Source organism: Oncorhynchus mykiss, chromosome 28 (genome assembly GCF_057628025.1).
Source record: "Oncorhynchus mykiss isolate SJ-2025 chromosome 28, ASM5762802v1, whole genome shotgun sequence".
In the NCBI taxonomy this organism is placed as follows: Eukaryota; Metazoa; Chordata; class Actinopteri; order Salmoniformes; family Salmonidae; genus Oncorhynchus; species Oncorhynchus mykiss.
This window is the reverse complement of record NC_143049.1, coordinates 1,489,993-1,513,948: the sequence shown is the minus strand read 5'-3', so window position 1 is coordinate 1,513,948 and position 23,956 is coordinate 1,489,993. Positions and strand designations below refer to the sequence as shown.

Sequence of the window (23,956 nt, the reverse complement as noted above, 5' to 3'; positions counted from 1 at the left end):
AGAGTTAATGTTTACAGTTAATTCATGGAGCTGCATCTAAAGATATTTTATTTTACAGTTATTGTAAGAGTACTTGTATTAAAATCCATGTGATGGAGAGAAGAACTATGTACATATTTCTGTTGTATTGGATTACGCTATTGACACAATTACCAGAATGCCTTGCGTCAGAAATTAAGAAAAACAAGAACGCGCCAGTTATGTACAAGTGATTATCCCGGCTTTCACTAGCAACTATCTTTTATTGTTTTGTAGAATCTAAAGTGATTAAATGTCATGTGAACAAGTATTATTACTAAAAACAAGCCTACATCTCACAACCAAAGTCCCGAGTCATTACTTTGATAGTTATTCTATACACAGACAGGTATTTCCCTGATGACAGATAGACGTGCACTAACACATCATAATGTAACAATCAGAGCCACATGATAGGGCAATTTAGACTAGAGATTAACTCTGTTTGACACTAACATGCTGACCACACCGCTGGCATCGCGTGCGAGAGTGTTGCAAAATAAATGTACACATACACGTTATTCAATCATTACACCCACACTGCTCACGCGCCTCAGCGAGCTCCTGCGTGGCCAGGCGCTAAAATAGAAGGTTATATAGGTTATATTTGTGACACTCAATGCGCTGCAAGTCTGGCCTCTCTCATCTCCTCATTTGTGTATAGGAGCATATGCCCACGTGAGTGATTGAAAGATTAACTGACATCCGCACTCGAGTCGGTTGTAGTAATGCACAGTAAAGTTGGTTGCCAACCACCATATTAAAGTCCAAAGAAGTAAAAAAAGAAGCCTGTGGAAGGAGGCGAGATGACGAGAAAGGAATTCGGTTTACCGTTTTATCTGTGGATTAATTGTAGGAGTAGAGGACCTTGTGCATTTCATTTAAAATAACAACCCAATGTTAATATCACAGGACAAATTAGCTAGCAACAGCAAGCTAGCTAGCTACATTGCCATGAATGTTAAACGCTTTTCGACCTGTCCCCAAATTAATATGGTTCAGAGTTTGTTTTGATATTTCAACCTGCGTGTCCTGATAGTGTCTGGTATGGGGGTACAAAATCAACATGTGAACGTGTGCATTCGGTTTGGTCAGCATGTAATGTTCGTCCCAAATGTCACCATATTACCTACATAGTGCATTACTTTTGATCAGGGCCAATGGCACTCTATTCCATACATAGTTTGCACTACTTTTGACAAGGATCCTATGGGCCCTGTTCAAAGGTACATACAGCAATACGGTAGAGCTCTCCAGACCAGGCTTTCTATGAAAAGTTATAAAGTTATAACTATAACTTTTCATAGAAAGCCTGGTCTGGAGAGCTCTACCGTAGCTGTATTTATTATTAAAATGTGTCCCATACGGAGAGGCCGTATTGACTTCCATACATGCTCCACATCTTTTTTTATCTTAAATAATAAACATAGATTTCTGCATATTTCTCACAGATATACTGCACTGTATCAATATTGCTCAGATGGATTTATAGCACAATGTATATCATATACACACATCTGAGAATAAAGATCACTATGGGAACGATGTTCTCAGTGGAACACCCTGCACTCTCAGTTGATTACAGCCCCAGGATGTGTGTAATAGGGTTTAATATTTTCCCTGTCTTTTACACAAAATGTTCCCTCCCGAGAATTAATCACTTTTCTCCCGGGTAACCTGGGATTTCCTGCCTAAACTGGAAGTGATAGCTTTGATCGGCATGAAAATTCAGGCCTGACGCTACCGGAGCCAGATAACTACATTAAAAATACATTTTATGAGACCAAGCCCAAATGATTGTGCCGTTATGCAATACATCAAATGGGCTATAGGCTACCGCACATTACGCACAACAGAAAAAGGTCCATAGATGTATGCTCTCTTGGGTAAATAAATGAAACACGCTCCAGTAATCATTTTGAGTGTGTACTGTATTACTGTACTGTGATGCTGGTGCAGGACATGCGGTCTGCAAAGTTACAATTGTAGGCTAGGGAATTTGACTAAAAAAATGTTGAAATCTAATAGGGCTTTTTTTAAATAATTAGTAGGCTGACGCATATAGCCTACCTTTCATAATATTTCCCCTAATGTTGTGCAACGTGTTTGAGAGCAAAGTCTTGCATCTTGCTCATTTCAATATCTGTGGTGCCGCTACTGGCAACGTATATCCCTTGAGTCTACCTTTAACTTAAATAAGATTAGTTGTTCTTATCTTCATCACTGTAATGACATGCTTGAATAATATAGGACTAGAATAAGATGCAGAAGGCTTTCACTTCTCTTCACAAAGATTGATTGGTTATGGGTCTGACATTAATAAATAACTGCTATAGCCTATTGCTGTCGCACATTCTCTTCTTTCAAACTCCCAACGAGTTTGAAAGAATGTATTTAACAAACAAGAGCAAGCTTGCATCCCTGCTCAAAAAAATGTCCAACAAGCTATTCTAGTTATTCAAGGCCAGAGGAGAGCAGGTGTGTATTGTGCAAGAGAACATGATGACAAAGGCTATAAGTTAGAAGCGTATGCATATTAACCCATCATTCCTTAGGTAAATACACTGGGTGTACAAAACATTAGGAACCCTTGCTCTTTCCATGAAATAGACTGACTAGGTGAATCAAGGTGAAAGCTATTGATGTCACTTGTTAAATCCACTTCAATCAGTGTAGATGAAGGGGAGGAGACACGTTAGAAACCTCTAAGATCGTACCCTTTTTTTCAAATTTCGCCTAAAATGACATACCCAAATCTAACTGCCTGTAGCTCAGGACCTGAAGCAAGGATATGCATATTATTGATACCATTTGAAAGGAAACACGTTGAAGTTTGTGGAAATGTGAAATGAATGTAGGAGAACAATACATTAGATTTGGTAAAAGATAATACAAACAAAAAAATATGCGTTTAAATATATATTTTTTATCATCTTTAAAATGCAAGAGAAAAGCCATACTTTCAGGTAGGAGTCTAGGTTTAATTTAGATTTTGGCCACCAGATGGCAGCAGTGTGTGTGTGCAAAGTTTCAGACTGATCCAGTGAAGAATTACATTACTGCACAATATCAAGTCTGCCAGGAGTTTGCCCAAATGTGCCAAATTGGTCAATTTATACATTTTCAAGTACATAACTATAGAGAACATACAAAAATGCTATGGTAATAAAAAATATAAGTTAACACACTCCCAGGAATGTCATACATGATGGATCATTAGCTTATACACTAACTTTCACACATCTCAATGGCCGGGCAGGGTGGGTGTGGAGCTAGAGACAGCAGTGGGATCAAACTGTAGACCCCAGTTCCTACATTTGAACAAACATTTATTTTAAAACTATGCTACATTTTATCTATGGGACCCTCAGGATGACAAATCAGAGCAAGATTACTGAATGTAAGTACATTATTTACCTTCAGAGGTGAATGTATCAAACCAGTTCCCGTGATAAAAGTTGTTGTTGTGCACTCTCAAACAATAGCATTATATTTTTTCACTGTAATAACTACTGTTAATTGGACACTGCAGAAAACTTAAATTCTTGTTAATCTTTCTGCCCATATAAGACATGTCTATGTCCCAGAAAGTTGGCTGTTGTATACAACGCCATTCTAGTCACTTTGGCGCACTTTAGCAACAACCTTCCCTGTTTAGGGACACCCATCCAGTAGAGGTTAAATCATTATTTTTAAGCCTTGAGACATGGATTGTGTATGTGTGCCATTCAGAGAGTGAATGGGCAAGACAAATTATTTAAGTGCCTTTGAACAGGTTATGGTAGTGGGTGCCAGGTACATCAGTTTGTGTTCAAGAACTGCAATGCTGTTGGTTTTTTCATGCTCAACAGTTTCCCATGTGTATCAAAAATGGTCCACCACCCAAAGGACATAAAGCCCACTTGACACAACTGTGGGAAGAATTGGAGTCAGCATGGGCCAGCATCCCCGTGGAACACTTTCGACACCTTGTAGAGTCCATGCCCCGATGAATTGAGGCTGTTTTGAGGGCAAATGAGGGGGTGCAACTCAATATTAGGAATGTGTGTGTTCTTACTGTTTTGTACACTCAGTGTACAAGGCTAATACGGCATTGAATGCATTACCTGAAAGGGGTAGATAGGACATCCATCCATCTTGAACAGGATTATCTATTTTGGATGCAATTTGAATGGGATGGATGGAGAGAGAGTAAGACTGAGAAAGTGCTCATGTGCGCACTGATTTAAAGCAACAATATTCGAGTGATTGACTGTATTAAAACTCTGCAGTTGCAATAAATAAAAACATCTTTACAGTACAAAAATAAGGCGACCCCCAAAACCCAGATGGAGATATGTAAATTAGACGCGCATTCAGTCCTAATATTAAGCTACTGTAGGCCAACTCGTCACAAGAAAAAAAGTTACCAGCTGATGAGATGATACATGCATTGTGAACTGCGCTCCATACTGACATGCACTGTCTGTTCCCACCCTGAGCGTTGATGATTGATCATGTAGATAGCAGAGCAGAGAAGGCCATAGAGAAGACAGATTTAGACATTGCATATCATTTTAACAGTTCTATTTCACGTCATGCTGTTCAAATAAATCATTTATTATAATTGACCAGTTTCTCGCAGTTATTTATCCTGGGAAATGGTAGTGGGTTTGGTTGGGAAATCTCAGTAACCCGGTTCCCGCAATTAAACCCTAATGTGTAATGATTATGACGTTAATGAACTCAACTGAACTGGTGTTTGTTTACCCTGTGTTAGTGTGTATGTGAGTGAATGTGTGTGCGTGTGAGAGTGAGTGAATGTGTGTGTGTGTGTGTGAGAGTGTGAATGTGTGTGTGTGAGTGAGTGAGTGAGTGAGTGAGTGAGTGAGTGAGTACCTGTTGTAGATATGTGTAGTCTTCAGGCTGCAGCAGACTGAACTCTCTCTGCTCCTCCTTGGATGCTCCCACCAGCAGGTAGTAGAACACATGGTAGTTCCTAGAGGTCAAGGGTCAGAGGTCATACTGTGTGTGTTTCAGTCAGAAGCCCCCACCAGCAGGTACTAGAGAAGACGTAGTAGTTCCTAAAGGTCAGATGTTAGAGGTTATACTGTACTGTAGAGAGGGCAAGGAGTTTTTTTCTGACTGCATGACCTGACCAGGAAAAATTCCAAGCCTTAGTTATAGGCAACAACTACTGTAAGGCTCTGGTTATTCCCTGGTCAGGAAAAACATAGGTCCCCAGTCAGACTGTTAATCATTAGTGTGTATATATAGTACAGTAATCTGTAATAAACGTTGTAACGTGATTCAAATGGTGTGATTGTGTGATTTGTATCATATTGTACAATAGCTGATGAAACTAACACTAAACTTTAAAAAAATGTATTTATCAGTGTTATTACCTAATCGTTGCTGGTTGAAAAAACAATCTACACAGGACCATCTAATCAGCAGGTTTGCATGGGCGGGAGTTTCAGCTTGCCTGGTGACAACACCAGGTGGTAAATTGGTTAATAGACCAATAAAAAAAGTTCCACTCCTAGACAGTCCTAGTAAAATTTTGCTAAAAAGCTATTTTTGTCAATTTTAATGGAAAACTATTACAGTAAGGTACTTAACTGTTACCCAGAAAATATTTGATATCTATATAAAAACGCTGCACTGGGCATTTAAAGCTGGAATCCTAAATAGTAAAACCGCAACGTCTGTTTGAGATATTACAACAACAAAGAAGTGACAGGATTATTATTATTTTTTACACCCCTCAGACGACATAAAACAGCAGAATATGTACTGCAATATCTTTTACCATGCTGCTCACCTGTTTAGTCAACAAAACAAAAACAAAGGCGCTGGGGGGCGTTTCCCCAAATGTGGAGTCCATCTTTAAGTGTTTCCATCATTAGTTTCCATTTTGCAGCAAGAGAGTAATGTAGTGGTGCTATCACTTATACCTTCTCTATGCTTTTCCGCATGATTTGAATTAAAGTCTACTTCACTTTCTTATTAACTTGCACTTCAGAGCAGGGTTCAACTTTAAATAAGAGAAGCTAATAAAGTAACACGCCTTTTATGCACTACAGTCGCAGGAGCACATGTTGTTTGTGTGGCATTCACCCTACAGCCTGTGAAAGTAAAAAGCAGAAAATTGCTTCATAGAATAGTTGATGTGATGCTGCTATGACAAATGAAAAGCTTCTGTACAATTCACGATCTGAGCGTGAATTTCCTGAATTAGTGTTGACACCTTCATAAAAAAAAATTCTTGGATGCACTCATTTCAATATCCCAAACAAGGACTCATTCAGTAAGGGACAGAGTCAAAATTTAGATAAGCCAGAGTTGCACCTGCTTTCACTTGAATCATTAATTTACGCCAATAGCGGGAAAATGTTTGTCAAGCGCCAGTTCTTCCCTTCTACTCCATCTATACCTGTGTGTGTGTGTGTGTGTGCGTCAGATCTCTGCTAGTCCAGCCATACCTTTCATTCTTAGCTCTGAACACCAGTCGACACTTCTCCAGCAAGTACTTCTCAACTACCGCCCTGCAAGGGAGACACACAGATCAATCAATTCAAAATCGATACCAACAACTGATAGAAGTGTGGTTTGTGCACAAATGTTTGATTTATGTACTTATGTCTGATTTTTAAAATAAAGCCAAATGAGTGTACTGCGAACAAAAAAGAAAGGTTATGACAGCAGTCATGTTTGAGAGACAGGCTCCCTTCACTGTGAGTGACACTGGCAGCTAGGAACTACATACAGTGGGGCAAAAAAATATTTAGTCAGCCACCAATTGTGCAAGTTCTCCCACTTAAAAAGATGAGAGAGGCCTGTAATTTTCATCATAGGTACACTTCAAATATGACAGATAAAATGAGAAAAACATCCAGAAAATCACATTGTAGGATTTTTAATGAATTTATTTGCAAAATATGGTGGGAAATAAGTATTTGGTCACCTACAAACAAGCAAGATTTCTGGCTCTCACAGACCTATAACTTCTTCTTTAAGAAGCTCCTCTGTCCTCCACTCGTTACCTGTATTAATGGCACCTGTTTGAACTTGTTATTAGTATAAAAGACACTTGTCCACAATCTCAAACAGTCACACTCCAAACTCCACTATGGCCAAGACCAAGGAGCTGTCAAAGGACACCAGAAACAAAATTGTAGACCTGCACCAGGCTGAGAAGACTGAATCTGCAATAGGTAAGCAGCTTGGTTTGAAGAAATCAACTGCAGTGCCAGACGTGTCCCCCTGCTTAAGCCAGTACATGTCCAGGCCCGTCTGAAGTTTGCTAGAGAGCATTTGGATGATCCAGAAGAAGATTGGGAGAATGTCATATGGTCAGATGAAACCAAAATATAACTTTTTGGTAAAAACTCAACTGGTCGTGTTTGGAGGACAAAGAATGCTGAGTTGCATCCAAAGAACACCATACCTACTGTGAAGCATGGGGGTGGAAACATCATGCTTTGGGGCTGTTTTTCTGCAAAGGGACCAGGACGACGGATCCGTGTAAAGGAAAGAATGAATGGGGCCATGTATCGTGAGATTTTGAGTGAAAACCTCCTTCCATCAGAAAGGGCATTGAAGATAAAACGTGGCTGGGTCTTTCAGCATGACAATGATCCCAAACACACCGCCCGGGCAACGAAGGAGTGGCTTCGTAAGAAGCATTTCAAGGTCCTGGAGTGGCCTAGCCAGTCTCCAGATCTCAACCCCATAGAAAATCTTTGGAGAGAGTTGAAAGTCCGTGTTGCCCAGCAACAGCCCCAAAACATCACTGCTCTAGAGGAGATCTGCATGGAGGAATGGGCCAAAATACCAGCAACAGTGTGTGAAAACCTTGTGAAGACTTACAGAAAACATTTGACCTCTGTCATTGCCAACAAAGAGTATATAACAAAGTATTGAGATAAACTTTTGTTATTGACCAAATACTTATTTTCCTCCATAATTTGCAAATAAATTCATTAAAAATCCTACAATGTGATTTTCTGGATTTTTTTTCTCATTTTGTCTGTCATAGTTGAAGTGTACCTATGATGAAAATTACAGGCCTCTCTCATCTTTTGAAGTGGGAGAACTTGCACAATTGGTGGCTGACTAAATACTTTTTTGCCCCACTGTAAATAAACCAATTAAATTTTACCCAGAAACTCACTGATGAAAATGTGGTTGCCATTCAGTGAGAAAATATAGCCTGGTCCCAGATCTGTTTGTGCACTTGCTATAAGACGTTGGCAAGAAAGCAGAAACAAACAGGCACCCAGGCAAGCCTAAAAAAAATGAACCATCGCACTGATTTAAAAGTGAACGGTATCTTGTTTCTGTGATGATACAGCCATCATGCAGCGACAGGTGTTGCTATGGTATGAAATATGTCATGCAATACATGATAACACAAACACACTGCCTCACCCTCTCACCACCCCACTCTTTAGATAGTTGACCCGGATGAACTTCCCAAAGCGGCTGGAGTTATTGTTCTGTGCCGTCTTCGCGTTGCCAAATGCCTATTTAAAAACAGAGCGAAAGGAGATATTATTTACAGTTACAAAAACTGATGAGGTACTGTAAACACTACAAATACAGTGCCTTCAGAAAGTATTCATACCCCTCAACTTATTCCACATTTTCCTGTGTTACAGCCTGAATTCAAAATGGATGAAATATATTTTCTCATCCATCTACACACAATACCCCATAATGACAAAGTGAAAACATGTTTAGAAATTTTGGCAAATTGATTTAAAATGAAATACAGAAATATCTAATTCACACCCCTGAGTCAATACATGTCAGAATCACCTTTGCCAGTGATTACAGCTGTGAGTCTCTGGGTAAATCCAAGAGCTTTGCACACCTGGATTGTACAATAGTTGCACATTCTTTTTTAAATTCATCAAGTTAGTTGTTTATCATTGATAGAAAGCCATTTTCAAGTCTTGCTATATATTTTCAAGCCAATTTAAGTGAGAACTGTAACCAGGCCACTCAGGAATACATATCGTTTTGGTAAGCAACATATCGTTTTGGGAAGGGTCACTCTGACAGAGCTCCAGAGTTCCTCTCTGGAGATGGGAGAACCTTCCAGGAGGACAACCATCTCTGCAGCACTCCACCAATCAGGCCTTTATGGTAGAGTGGCCAGACGGAAGACACACCTCAGAAAGAAAAGGACATGACAGTCCACTTGGAGTTTGCCAAAAGGCACATGAAGGACTTTCAGACCATGAGAAACAAGATTCTCTGGTCAGATGAAACCAAGATTGAAATATTCACCCTCCCTATGGTGAAGCATGGTGGTGGCAGCATCATTCTGTGGGGATGTTTTTCAGCGGCAGAAACTGGGAGACTAGTCAGGATTGAGGGAAAGATGAATGGCGCAAAGTACTGAAAGATCCTTGATGAAAACCTGCTCCAGAGCGCTCGGGACCTCAGACTGGGGCAAAGGTTCACCTTCCCACAGGACAACGACCCTAAAGCACACAGCCAAGACAACGCAGGAGTGGCTTCGGGACAAGTCTCTGAATGTCCTTGAGTGGCCCAGCCAGAGGCCGGACTTGAACCAGATGGAACATCTCTTGAGATACCTGAAAATTGCTGTGCAGCAACGCTCCCCCATCCAGCCTGACAGAGCTTGAGAAGATCTGCAGACAAGTGGAGAAACTCGCCAAATACAGCTGTGCAAAGCTTGTAGCGTCATACCCAAAAAGACGCAAGGCTGCAATCGCTGCCAAAGATGCTTCAACAAAGTACTGAGTAAAGAGTCTGAATGCAATATGTTGATTTTTTATCAAATGTGCAAAAATTCTAAAAAGCTGTTTTTGCTTTGTCAGTATTGGTATTGTGATGTCATTATGGGGTATTGTGATGTCATTATGGGGTATTGTGTGTCTATTGATGAGGAAAACAATATATTTAATCAATTTTAGAATAAGGCTGTAATGGAACAAAATGTGGAAAAAGTAAAAGGGGTCTGAATACTTTCCGAATGCACTGTATACATATATTTGGCCTTGTGTTTTAGGTTATTGTCCTGCTGAAAGGTGAATTTGTCTCCCAGCGTCTGTTGGAAAGCAGACTGAAGCAGGTTTTCCAGCTCTACTCCTTGCCGGTTACAAGCATACCCATAACATGATGCAGCCACCACCATGCTTGAAAATATGAAGAGTGGTACTCAGTGATGTGCTGTGTATGCTCCAAACATAAAGTTTTGTATTCACGATATAGGTTATTTCTTTGCCAATATGTTTTGGAATATTTGTATTCTGTACAGGCTTCCTTCTTATCACTCTGCCACTTAGGTTAGTATTGTGGAGTAGCTACAATGTTGTTTATCCATCCTCAATTCTCATATCACAGCCATTAAACTCTAACTGTTTTAAAGTCACCATTGGCCTCTGTGAAATCCCTGAGCAGTTTCCTTCCACTTAAGAAGGACACCAGTATTGTTGTAGTGATTTGGTGTATTGATACAGTATTAATTACACTTTGAATGGTGTAACTTCACCATGCTCAAAGGGATATTCAGTGTCTGCTTTTTGTTGTTGTTTACCAATCTACCAATAGGTGTCCTTCTTTGCGAGGCATTGGAAAATCTCCCTCATCTTTGTGGTTGAATCTGCTTGAAATTCACTTCTCAACCGATGGACCTTACAGAGAATTCTATGTGGGGTACAGAAATGCTGTAGTCATTAAAAAAAATCATGTGAAACACTATTGTTGCACACAGATTGAGTCCATGCAACCTATTACGTGACTTGTTAAGCAAATGTTTACTTCTAAACTGATTTAGGCTTGCCATAACAAAAGGGTTGAGTATATATTGACTTAAGACATTTCAGCTTTTCATTTCAAATAACATTTCCATAATTCCACTTTGACATTATGGGGTATTGTGTGTAGGCCAAAGAAACAAAAAGCGCAATTTAATAAATGTTATATTCAGGCTGTAACACAACAATATGTGGGAAAAGACAAGGGGTGTCAATACTTTCTGACGGCACTGTAAATGCTTCACCATTTACAAAAAGTGAAATTAGCTGAAGAAGATATCATAGAACCAAACGTATAAGATCTCCTAAGCCTGAGTTTACCACATACGGAACTCTGCTATTCAACCAGAAGACTTCTTCATATTCCGTATATATCGAACGGCGGCTTCTGGTAAGAGTTGAGGGGGAGGGGTGTGTTTCCCTATAAACAATTCCTGTTGTACCAAAATTGAAAACAAAATGTCCACTTTGACATTGTGGTGTATTGTGTGTAGGCCAGTGACACACAATCATCATTTTATACATGTTAAAAGGCTGTAACAACAAAATGTTGAAAAAGTCAAGGGGTGTGAATACTTTCTGAAGGCACTGTACTGTATGTGTTGCTGTGAGACATTAACTAAATCTGTTTGACGAGCGGATACTGTATGTTTAAAAAGGTCCAATGCAGCATTTTTTATTATCTCAATATCAAATCATTTCTGGGTAACAATTACCTGGGAGCGGTTTGAGTGGGGAGGTGAAAAGGGAAAATTTGCTGTTATCGGCAGAGAGGTTTAGAACTGGTCTATTAACTTTTTACCGCATGGTTAGATCACCATGAAAGGCCAACACCGACACCGTGATGGTTTTCAGAAGGATGTTGTGATTATGACACCATGTCAATTATGAAAACAGTCCTTCTCAGATTACCACGTTAGTCAGAGAGAGTCATAAGCACAGTCACAATCAGAGTCCTGATTGATAAGATGATTTTGTATGCGATTTGTAGGAAATACGCACCAGTTACTGAGAATAAAACTGGATTTTCAGGACTTTTTGTTTCCATTCAAAATCCTATTTTCACTATACCTTAATCCCAAAGCCTAAAATAGAAGTTGAACAAATTCAGGATTTTAAAAATAATAATAAAAATAAAAAAAATCCTGACTTTCCACATTCTTTCTTGTTTTCATACCTTGTCAGGACGTTCTGGTCCTGATAATGTAGGAAAACACGCACGCACGCACACGCACACACACACGCACACACACCTCCAAAAGTATTGGGACAGTGAACATGTTGTTGTTGTTTTGGCTCTGTCGTCCAGCACTTTGGATTTGAAATTATACATATTGGGTGAACCATTTAGAAATTACAGCACTTTTTGTACATAGTCCCCCCCCCCCTTATTTTAGGGGACCAAAAGCAATAGAAATCAAATGGTAAATTATGTATTGTGTCATTCTGGAGAAACTATTTTTTGTAAATAAAAATAGAATGAATTGTGAATAATGATGAGTGAGACAGTTATAAAATGCTAACCTCCCCTGTTATTGTAATGGTGAGAGGTTAACATGTCTTGGGGGTATGATATTTGTGCATCTAACTTTCTCATCATTATTTATGATTCCTTCAGGACTATCCGTAATCATTGTAGTGACTCAGACGGCATCCTTAGCCATTCTCAGAGCATTTTCAGACCAGCTGGCTGGTGTGTTTACGGACATATTCAATCTCTCCCTATCCCAGTCTGTTGTCCCCCACATGCTTCAAGATGGCCACCATTGTTCCTGTACTCAAGATGGCAAAGGTAACTGAACTAAATGACTATTGCCCTTTAGCACTCATGTCGGTCATCATGAAGAGCTTTGAGAGACTAGACAAGGATCACACCTTATCTGTCACCCTAGACCCACTTCAATTTGCGTACCACCCCAATAGGTCCACAGACGATGCAATCACCATCACACTGCACAATCCCATCTGGACAAGAGGAATACCTATGTAAGAATGCTGTTCATTGACTACAGCTCAGCATTCAACACCATAGTACCCTCCAAGCTCATCATCAAGCTGGAGGCCCTGGGCCTCAACCCGCCCTGTGCAATTGTGTCCTGGATTTCCTGACGGGCCACCCCAGGTGGTGAAGGTAGGAAACAACATCTCCACTTCGCTGATCCTCAACACTGGGGACCCGCAATGGTGTGTGCTCAGCCCCCTCCTGTACTCCCTGTTCACCCATGACTGCGTGGCCATGCACGCCTCCAACTCAATCATCAAGTTTGCAGATGACACGACAGTAGTAGGCTTGATTACCAACAATGACGAGTCAGCCTATAGGGAGGAGGTGAGGGCTCCGAGTGTGGTGTCAGGAAAACAACCTCTCATTCAACGACAACAAATGAGATTATGGATGCACCGATATGACATTTTTGGCCGATACTGATATCCAATATTTTCCAATAAAAACGATGCCGACAACAATATAAAAAAAATTTTGCAGCCTTTTAAACATTCTAGTACACTTAAATAGTTGAACCCACACACACACTGACCAAAAAGTTGTTGGCATTTACCTATGTCCCAATTACCAGTAAAACATAATCAAAACCTATTTCTTTCACTGTGCTGTTTCATTGTTAATTTGTTCAGTCTCAACCAGGATTTCATCATTTGTCAAGCAGTGAAGTTTCAGCTCTGTCTGTCCGTGGCGCCTCTTCCTCGGTGCGCACTGTCACTGTGTCCATTTCCATCTTGTCCAGCTGTGTCTAACATTCCACGTAAACCCTGTTTCTTGTCTGCATCGAAGTAGCGGTCCTTGTACCTAGCATCGAGCATAGTGGTGACACAGTAGAGGCTCAGTGAGAATGCCACCGAATCACTTGTTCACAGCCTCTAGTAGAGTACTTTTCTAAGTTATGCCAACACAGACCGTCGGGTTGTTGAGCAGGTGTTTCAATACCATGACAGGGTATCACGTCTGCTGCAGACACAGTTGAGCTTACTTCTCAAGTCAGTTGTTTGAATGGCCCTAGGAGTGTTCATGTTTCCAAGCTACAAACATATTCTCAAATTCCATTGAAATGGCAGCAGTGGTATGGGAGCAAGCCCATTCTTGAGCATGCAACACGGCTTTCCTCAGTACGAAATCCTCGTTGACCCTATGTGCTGTCAGACACAGCATGCTCATGGGGCTGACATCGTTGATCCTAAATGTCAGTCGTGAAGCAAATAGCAGTCACGCCCATAGATGTGCACTTCAACAATACTGTAACTCCGGTAGGGTAACATCAAAAATAGCGCTTACTTGGGAGTCTGTACTGGTGCTCGCCAGTCGGCGAAAGCCAACATCATCCATGACAGAGAACGGTTGATTGTCAAGGGCATGAATTCCATTATCTTGGGAGTTAATGGATTTCGCCTTTTGAGTTGCTACGCTGAAATTCTTGCTCTTTCAAATGACTGCTCGACTTGTTGAATGCTCGATCCACACAGCAGACATTGTGGGCTATGTTAGGAGTGCTGTATTGCACGTGTAGTGCTATATTTTTAGTGGCGTCATTACGTCATTTACCTACATTATATAGGTATGCACCTCAGCTTTCGGTTTTGCACATAGGCATTAAACTAGACATCGGGCTGATGAAGATGTTGGCATTTTTAGCTAATATCGTTCGATTCCGATATGCTTACCGATATATCGTGCATCCCTAAAGGAGGTGATCGTGGACTTCAGGAAACAGCAGAGGGAGCACCCCCCCCACATCGACGAGTGGACAAGGTGAAAAGTTCCTCAGCGTACACATCACGGACAAACTGAAATGGTCCACCCACACAGACAGTGTGGCAAAGAAGGCTCAGGAGGCTGAAGAAACTTGGCTTGTCACCTAAAACCCTCAAACCTTTACCGATGCACAAGTGAGAGCATCCTGTCGGGCTGTACGGCAACTACGCAGCCCATAACTGCAGGGCTCTCCAGAGGGTGGTGCGGTCGGCACAAAGCATCACTGGGGGCAAACTACCTGCCCTCCAGGACACTTACAGCACCCGATGTCACAGGAAGGCCAAAAAGATAAAAGACAACAACCACCCGAGCCACTGCCTTTTCACCCCGCTACCATCCAGAAGGCAAGGTCAGTATAGGTGCATCAAAGCTGGGACTGAGAGACTGAAACACAGCTTCTATCTCAAGGCCAGACTGGTAAACAGCCATCACTAACACAGAGAGGCTGCTGCCTACGTACATACAGACTTGAAATCATTGCCCACTTTAATAAATGGATCACTAGTGACTTTAATAATGGCACTTTAATAAAAATTTCACATATCTTGCATTGCTCATGTAACGGATGTGAAACGGCTAGCTAGTTAGTGGTTCTGCGCGCTAAATAGCGTTTCAATCGGTGACGTCACTTGCTCTGAGACCTTGAAGTAGTGGATCGGACGGTCTAAAGTTATACTGTTACACTCATCTCATATGTATATACTGTATTTTATACCATCTTGCCTATGCCGCTCGGTCATTGCTCGTCTATATATTTATATATATTCTTATTCAGTTCCTTTACTTAGATTTGTGTGTATTTAGGTAGTTGTTATGGGATTGTTAGATTACTTGTTAAGATATTGCTGCACTGTCGGAACTGGAAGCACAAGCATTTCGCTACACTCGTAATAACATCTGCTAACCATGTATGTGACCAATAACATTTGATTTTGATTTGATCCACGTGTTTAGAAACAATATATTCTTATTTACAATAAAAGCGCACCAAAATGACAATACATTATTTACTTTTAATTTCTATTAGGCACAAAATAATCTGAAACATCCATACAAACAGCAAATGCATCCAACAAGTTTGTAGATTCACAAGATTAATGTGTGGAGAATTTTCTTTGTTTGGGGACCTAAACCCCTCCCACAGCTGTTTGGCTCTGGTTAATAGATGCATTCAGATAACACATGTTACAGTTGTGTGAAGACATCAGGGTCGTGTTAAGTAGGCTAACACCGTAGCAAAACATTTACTAACAGCAAAATGAAAATGACCATCTTTTTCCTCAAACAATATATATTCAACAGATGACAGAAAATGACCCTCTAACTGGACATGTTTAGGTAGTTACCTCTGTTTCAAAAAATATTTTCACAATTTTGGGCCCACTGAACATGACCCAGACTCCACCCCTACAGGAGAACAGTATTTGGGTTGAGGTGGTGGTGTTGTATTGTAGGATTCCAATGAGGGCTACAGTACAGTAGGGGATCCTGTCTTGACGGGTCAGGGCTGTGCCTTCACAGGCCTCTCTCTATACAGCCTCCGTACACACAGTATTACTTTGAACACCCTGATCCTATCTCTCCCCCCAATCTGTCTGTGTTTCACATTTTTCCAATTTCTCTTTTCCCCCCTCTTCCCATGTCCTCTGTCTCACTCTTGTTCTCTTTCTACCCCTCTCTCTCTCCTTTCCCTCCGAATCTGACTCTTCGATATCTCGCTCCCTCCCCCTCGAACAGCCAAGTGTGCCAGTAAAACTGACTGCTAGCCTGAGGAATGTTCCTCCCTCCTCTCCACAGTGAAGTAAACACCATGAGTTATCATCCTCTTTCAAACACAGCTTTTACTTTCCAACAAGAAATAAGTCTTGGCTTGTTCTGGTTTCTCCACTCCTCTTTCCCCCTCTCTCGGTCTCTCCACCTCTCCTCTCACTCTGTCTCCTCTAGCCAACGCCCCAACACAGCCTCCATAATACACTCTCCCCTATGGAGCTGTAGGGCCTGAACAGAGCAGCAACCAACCCCTCCCTCACACAATAACCAGCCAATCAGCTACTCTCTGATTGGCATGTGAGGGACAGAGGAATTCCCCATAGAAGTTTGAGTCATTACGAGGGGAAAAAAAGGAAAATTAAGAAGTAGACCCTAAACATAGGGACCTAGAAATAGTCAACAGCTCTTGGTCTTGTGTGTTTATTAAAAATAGTACCAAAGAACAATACACAGAGGAAAAAGTTCCAGCTCTAAATGATCACTGCCTGAGGGTTTGCTGTAGGCCAACTCTGGAAAGACAAGTTTATAGTGTAGGCCTATGTTTCCTAACCATGTGAAGTGACTGTAGTTTTGGGCATGCTCTCAGATAGAGGGAAGTGGGGCCTAGGTCCCTGCAATCATAGCATTAACTCTCATAATGGGGAGTCCATCAGGACACCAGAGATTTGTCCAAAACACTGTAGATAATCTGGGCCTGTTTTAATAAAATCTCTCAGAGTAGGAGTGCTAGCCTGACGACTCACACTAAATGATTCCGCTGCTCTGTTGTTCGCTACATACTTTAATCTGAGACTGCCATCATTGAAGTTGTTTGTGGTGATGAGGGGCCTTTTACAAAACAAAGTAATCATCGATGGGTTCATCTCTAACCAATCACAGTATCAAAGTCTATTACGAACTTTCAAACTGCCGCTATACCTACTTGTGTTCTGGCTCTGGCCAAATCAGACGGCCCCGAATGTGTTTGCATTTGGTGAAGGGTCGGGGAGGTAACTCAGATCCAGGCTCATTGCGGATAAGAAACTAACGTCCGTGAGCGTGCCGTAGCATTTGGCCGGAGCAAGAAGCCTGGGTAGCCAGGCAATAGGAGTGCTGGTCTAGGATCAGTTTAGCCTTTTAGATCATAATGAATAAGATTGGAGGGGGACTCGGAGTAAATCACATTACTTCCAAAATACTATAGTTTACTACATAGCCTAAAAATACAAATGTATCACTCATATGTCTCCCGCTCCTAAAAGGTAGGCCATAGCTCAAGATAAAGTGCAAGTCTCTCCAACTCTGCCCTCTTCAAACTAAGTCAAGCCTATTGGCTGATTATAGCCAAGTAATACTGATAGCTTAATATAAATGCACCATGGGAGAATCTCGTAGTTTAACCTATGCTATTTCTTATGTTATTTTGATATTGCCTATAGGGCGCAAAATTGCTGGGACCATGGCTGTCAAGTGAGCTGCGTCACATATGCCTAAAATAACATTGAGGGACTTGGGCTTGGGACCAGTTATTGCGGTAGTGGGTGGGAGTCGGACAGAAAGTCAAAGGGTGCAGTATGAAAAGCTACGGGTGCAGGAGGGATGAAGAAATCAGTCCCATGCAGACCTTGTTGCTTATTAGTGCCAACTGCAGAGGCACACCTCAACAAGGCACACCTGTTAATTGAAATGCATTCCAGGTGACTACCTCATGAAGGTGGTTGAGAGAATGCCAAGAGTATGCAAAGCTGTCATCAAGGCAAAGGGTGTCTACTTTGAAGAATATTTTGATTATTTTACTTTGAAGAATCTTTGATTCGGGAACAGACTATCTTGGGAAGAGGTGGGAGTGTGGGGCACAGCGCTACTTTGTGCCTTATGTAAGTCGTTACTAATGACAGTACTGCACTTATACAGTAATAACAGAACAGTGGTCTAAGCCATCCATCTACACACAATACCTCATAATGACAAAGTGAAAAAATGTTTGCAAATTTATTGAACATGAAATACAGAAATATCTAATTTATATAAGTATCCACACCCCTGAGTCAATACATTGTAGAAGCACCTTTGGCAGTGATTACAGCTGTGAGTTTAAGAGCTTTCCACACCTGAATTGTGCAACATTTACCTGTTATTCAAGCTCTGTCAAATTGGTTGTTGATCATTGCTAGACAACCATTTTCAGTTTTGACTTAAATTGGCTTGAAAATCTAACTCGGCCACTCAGGAACATTCACTGTCTTCTTGGTAAGCAACTCCAGTGTATATTTGGCCTTGTGTTTTAGGTTATGGTTCTGCTGAAAGGTGAATTCATCTCCCAGTGTCTGGTGGAAAGCAGGTATTCCTCTAGGATTGTTCCTGTGCTTAGCTCCATTTCGTTTCTTTGTTATCCTGACAAACTCCCCTGTCCTTAACGATTACAAGCGTACCAATAAGATGATGCAGCCACCCCTATGCTTGAAAATATGGCGATGTACTCAGTAATGTGTTGTATTGAATTTTCCCCAAAATTGACACTTTGTATTCAGATAAAAAGTGAATTGCTTTGACCATTTTTTTGCAATTTTACTTTAGTGCCTTATGCAAACAGGATGCATGTTTTGGAATATTTTTTCTTTTTTTTCTTCCTTCTTTTCACTCTGTCAATTCGGTTCGTTTTGTGGAGTAACTACAATGTTGTTGATCCATCCTAAATTCGATCACAGCCATTAAACTCTAACTGTTTAAAGTCACCATTGGCTTCATGGTGAAATCCCTGAGCTGTTTCCTTCCTCGCCGGCAACGGAGTAAGAAAGGATGCCTGTATATTTGTAGTGACTGGGTGTATTGATACACCATCCAAAGTGTAATTAATAACTTCACCATGGCCAAAGGGATATGGGAATGTCAGCTTTTTATTTGATTTTTTACCCATCTACCAATAGGTGCCCTTCTTTGCAAGGCAATGGAAAACCTCCCTAGTCTTTGTGGTTGAATCTGTGTATGAAATTCACTGCAAGACTGACGGACCTTACAGATAATTATATGTGTGGGGTACAGAGATGAGGTAGTCTTTCAAAAATCATGTTAAAAACTTTGCACGCAAACTTGCTTGTTTGTAGGTGACCAAATACTTATTTTCCACCATAATTTGCAAATAAATTCATAAAAAATCTTAGTGTGATTTTCTGGATTTTTTTCCCTCATTTTGTCTGTCATAGTTGAAGTGTACGTATGATGAAAATTACAGGCCTCTCTAATCTTTTTAAGTGGGAGAACTTGCACAATTGGTGGCTGACTAAATACGTTTTTGCCCCACTGTATGTGACTTGTTCAAGACATTTTTACACTTTAGAATTGCCATAACAAAGGGGTTGAATACTTATTGACTCAAGACATTTCAGCTTTTCATTTAGAATTAATAAAAATACATCTCTAAAAAATATTCTACTTCGACATTATGGGGTATTGTGTGTAGGCCAGTGACACAAAATCTCAATTTAATCCATAAAAAAAAAATCAGGCTGTAACAACAGAAATTAAAAAAGTTAAGGGGTGTGATAGTTTCTGAAGGCACTGTAATAGAGTCAAGATCAAGTCAACAAGATATTTGTATCTAAAAGAAACAATGCTAAAGTAGTGTGTAGGTTAGTAAAGAAGCAGGACTATAAATGAGAATGGCACCGGCACAACAATTATATGGAAAACTACACACAGATTTCTACTGAAAGAGAACCAATGGCTCTCATTAAGCTTTTTGTCATAATTTTGTACAACTTCCGGCACACATTAACTGTGAACACAGGCTGTATGTTACAGTTTCAGACAGTGGTCTACGGGCTATTGTGGCTAGTTGAGCATAATGTAGGCCTATCAACAAAACCAATGGACCAAATGCCATAACATCACTGGGCAAAAACTGGTTGAATCAATGTTGTTTTCACATCATTTCAACCCCAAAATGCAATGTGATGACGTTGAATCAAAGTGGAAAACCCATTAGATTAGAAAAAAGTTAGCATAAGGGAATTTCATATTTTTTTTCCACCCATCTTCTAACCAAAATCCAATAACATGGTGAAACTTTGTAAATTTCACGTTAGTTGACAACTCAAAACAAATGTAAATCAAAACTAGACGTTGAACTGACGTCTGTGTCGTGGGACATTTTCACATGGCTATAACTGTTGACTTCTATGATATCGCCTACAATAGCCAATATGTGGTGTTCAATGTAGGCCAACATTCCATGAGACTTTATCAAAACATTATGCTTGGCATTAACCATTTTAGGAATGATGTTTAACTTGTCACAATTGGCCAAAAAGGTGACTGAAAGTGGCATTATATTGTGCTATGATGCAAGAAACCGCTATAAATGAAGTGTTATCATTATTATTACCTTTAAGAGAATCATACAGAAATGTGTGCTACCCTCTGCCCATTGGCTTATTTGCATTTTCAAGCCTGTCTCAAAATAGGACACTTTCCCTTTAAGACAAAAAAGCTCACCTGACTTGCTTTTCAAAGACAGTTAGACATGTACAAGTTTTGTGCTCTTGTAGGAAACAATCACTCCCCCATTGCTGAGCAAAATTAGCTATAACTGGGCTAGTCACTCACAAGCTAGGAAAGAATATCGACATATGTGCACACGCGGCTCTGTTCTGTGATCTCAAATGTCCATATAGGCTACTCTACAACTGCTCATGCATGCCTGTGAAATAGAACAAGGCTACTCCGACGCACTCTTCAACCTACAACAAAATAACCATATATCCACTGTAGATGGTGTACATTTTAGTGAAGTTCAATCTCGTGCATCTCTGATTGGGCTTGCAATTCTTCTGCACGGGACTGCTCCAGGAGCTTTGTGGTTGCACATGTACGTAGCTTAGAGGGAACACTGGCCGGAGCATAACTGAGACAGAGTGACTAGCTGGCTGACTGGCTGTTACAGAAGAAATCACTGTTGTTTTCTGTGGTAAAGAGACAAGTGGTATTCATTTCACTGAAAAGGTGTTCCCCCATCAAACCTGACTGAGCACTATTCACTCAGCAGCTGGAATGCAGCTCTGGCAGAACTGTTTTGCTCACTAGCCCTGAAAACTGAATAGGAAACAAACCGGAGAGACAACAGCTGTTTGTCGGGTTACTCATTGCTACTCATCCAGTTGTAAATAGCAGTGATAAACAAACAGAGGAACAACAATGTCTTATTCAATGAAACATGAAATATTGTTTGTGATGTGGTTGCAGTGGGTAGGTTGGAGGTCACACTTCCAGGCGCAAACAGTAATCTCTGTGTGTGTGTGTGTGTGTATTTTCTACTCACGTACATAGTTTCCTGTCTGCCCTAGAGTGCCTCGTTTATTGCATAATCAGCTGAGTTCTCATCTGAAGACTGTTCACACAAAGAGAAACTCAAACTACTGCAGCTCTGACCGGGATCTCGCCTCTGCATACAAGTCTAGCTCAGTAACACTTCTCACTTTATTATGAAGTCTTCTTATGCTTTATTAACATTAATAGTACTGATGTGACAAATAGACAACTGCCTTCTTATTTTTAAATCGTTTTTTACGTTAAAACAATAAGAATAAAATCACAAAATTCCACCTCAATTCACAATGCAGTATAATGGTCTTATTATGTACGGTATGTATTAGAGGTCGACCGATTAAATCGGAATGACCATTTAATTAGGGCCGATTTCAAGTTTTCATAACAATCGGTAATCTGCATTTTTGGACACAGATTATGGCCGATTACATTGCACTCCACGAGGAGACTGCGTGGCAGGCTGACTACCTGTTATGCGAGTGCAGCAAGGAGCCACGGTAAGGTGCTAGCTAGCATTAAATTTATCTTATAAAAAAACAATCAATCTTAACATAATCACTAGTTTAACTACACATGGTTGATGATATTACTAGTTTCTCTAGCTTGTCCTGCGTTGCATATAATCGATGCGGTGCCTGTTAATTTATCATTGAATCACAGCCTACTTCACCAAACGGGTGATGATTTAACAAGCGCATTTGTGAAAAAAGCACTGTCGTTGCACTAATGTGTACCTAACCATAAATGCCTTTCTTACAATCAATACACAAGTATATATTTTTAAACCTGCATATTTAGATAATATTGCCTGCTAACATGAATTTCTTTTAACTAGGGAAATTGTGTCACTTCTCTTGCGTTCTGTGAAAGAGTCAGGGTATATGCAGCAGTTTGGGCCGCCTGGCTCGTTGCAAACTAATTTACCAGAATTGTACATAATTATGACATAACATTGAAGGTTGTGCAATGTAACAGCAATATTTAGACTTATGGATTCCACCCGTTAGATGAAATATGGAACGGTTCCGTATTTCACTGAAAGAATAAACGTTTTGTTTTCTAAATTATAGTTTCCGGATTTGACCATATTAATGACCTAATTGTCGTATTTCTGTGGGTTATTATATTATAATTAAGTCTATGATTAATCGTTAGGTTTTTTTACATGGCACATATTGCACTTTTACTTTCTTCTCCAACACTTTGGTTTTGAATTATTTAAACCAATTTTAACATGTTTCATTATTTATTTGAGACTAAATTGATTTTATTGATGTATTAAGTTAAAACAAGTGTTCATTCAGTATGGTTGTAATTGTCATTAATACAAATTAAAATATATATATATATATATATATATATATTATTATTATTTTTTATTTTTTTATTTTTTTAATCGGCCGATTAATCAGTATTGGCATTTTTTGGTCCTCCAATAATCGGTATTGGCGTTGAAAAATCATAAAATTGGTCGACCTCTAGTATGCATGACCGCTAGGGCTGGGCAAGGAAATTACACTATATATACAAAAGTATGTGGACAACCTTTCAAATTAGTAGATTCGGCTATTTCAGCCACACCCGTTGCTGACAGTTGTATAAAAGTCAGTTCGTCAAATTTCTGCCCTGGTAGAGCTGCTCAGGTCAACTGTAAGTGCTGTTATTGTGAAGTGGAAATGTCTAGGAGAAACAATGGCTCAGACGTAGGCCACACAAGCTCACAGAATGGGACCGCCGTGTGCTGAAACGCTCAAAAATCATCTGTCCTCGGTTGGAACGCTCACTAGAGTTGCAAACTGCCTCTGGAAGCAACGTCAGCACAAGAACTGCTCATTGGGAACTTCATGAAATTGGTTTACATGGACGAACAGCCGCACACAAGCCTAAGATCACCATGTACAATGCAAAGCGTCGGCTTGAGTGGCATAAAGCTCGCCGCCATTGGACTCTGGAGCAGTGGAAACGCATTCTCTGGAGTGATGAATCACGCTTCATCTGGCAGTTCGAAGGACGAATCTGGGTTTGGCGGATGCCAAGAGAACGATATCTGCCCGAATGCATACTGCCAACTGTAAAGTTTGGTGGAGGAGGCTGGGGCTGTTCTTCATGGTTTGGGTGAAGGGAAATCTTAAGGCTACAGCATACAATGACATTCTAGACGATTCTGTGCTTCCAACTTTGTGGCAACAGTTTGGGGAAGGCATTTCCTGTTTCAGCATGACAATGCCCCAATGCACAAAGCGAGGTCCTTAAGAAATGGTTTGTCAAGATCGGCGTGGAAGAACTTGACTGGCCTGCACAGACCCCTGACCTTGAACACCTTTGG

The 23,956-nt window shown here is 40.5% G+C and overlaps 1 protein-coding gene across 33 annotated transcripts in view; it reads right to left on the bottom strand.

Annotated features, from left to right (window-relative positions):
* The window catches only part of LOC110508307 (unconventional myosin-IXb), an 89,490-nt gene that overhangs the window by 55,299 nt on the left and 10,235 nt on the right, over positions 1-23,956 (bottom strand). For 14 of the 33 annotated variants that reach the window (XR_016492948.1, XR_016492947.1, XM_090225739.1 and 11 more), the window contains exons 3-6: positions 8,431-8,525; positions 6,483-6,545; positions 4,897-4,996; positions 4,125-4,169 (exon numbers count right to left, since the gene is read on the bottom strand). Coding sequence is in view for 24 of the 33 variants with exons in the window: in XM_090225739.1 (XP_090081865.1) it covers positions 4,125-4,169; positions 4,897-4,996; positions 6,483-6,545; positions 8,431-8,525 (303 nt within the window). In the remaining 9 variants the exon portion in view is untranslated. The remainder of the gene's footprint in view (positions 1-4,124; positions 4,170-4,896; positions 4,997-6,482; positions 6,546-8,430; positions 8,526-23,956) is intronic. The other 19 variants (XM_036965936.2, XM_090225751.1, XM_090225744.1 and 16 more) reach the window with 2 other exon arrangements.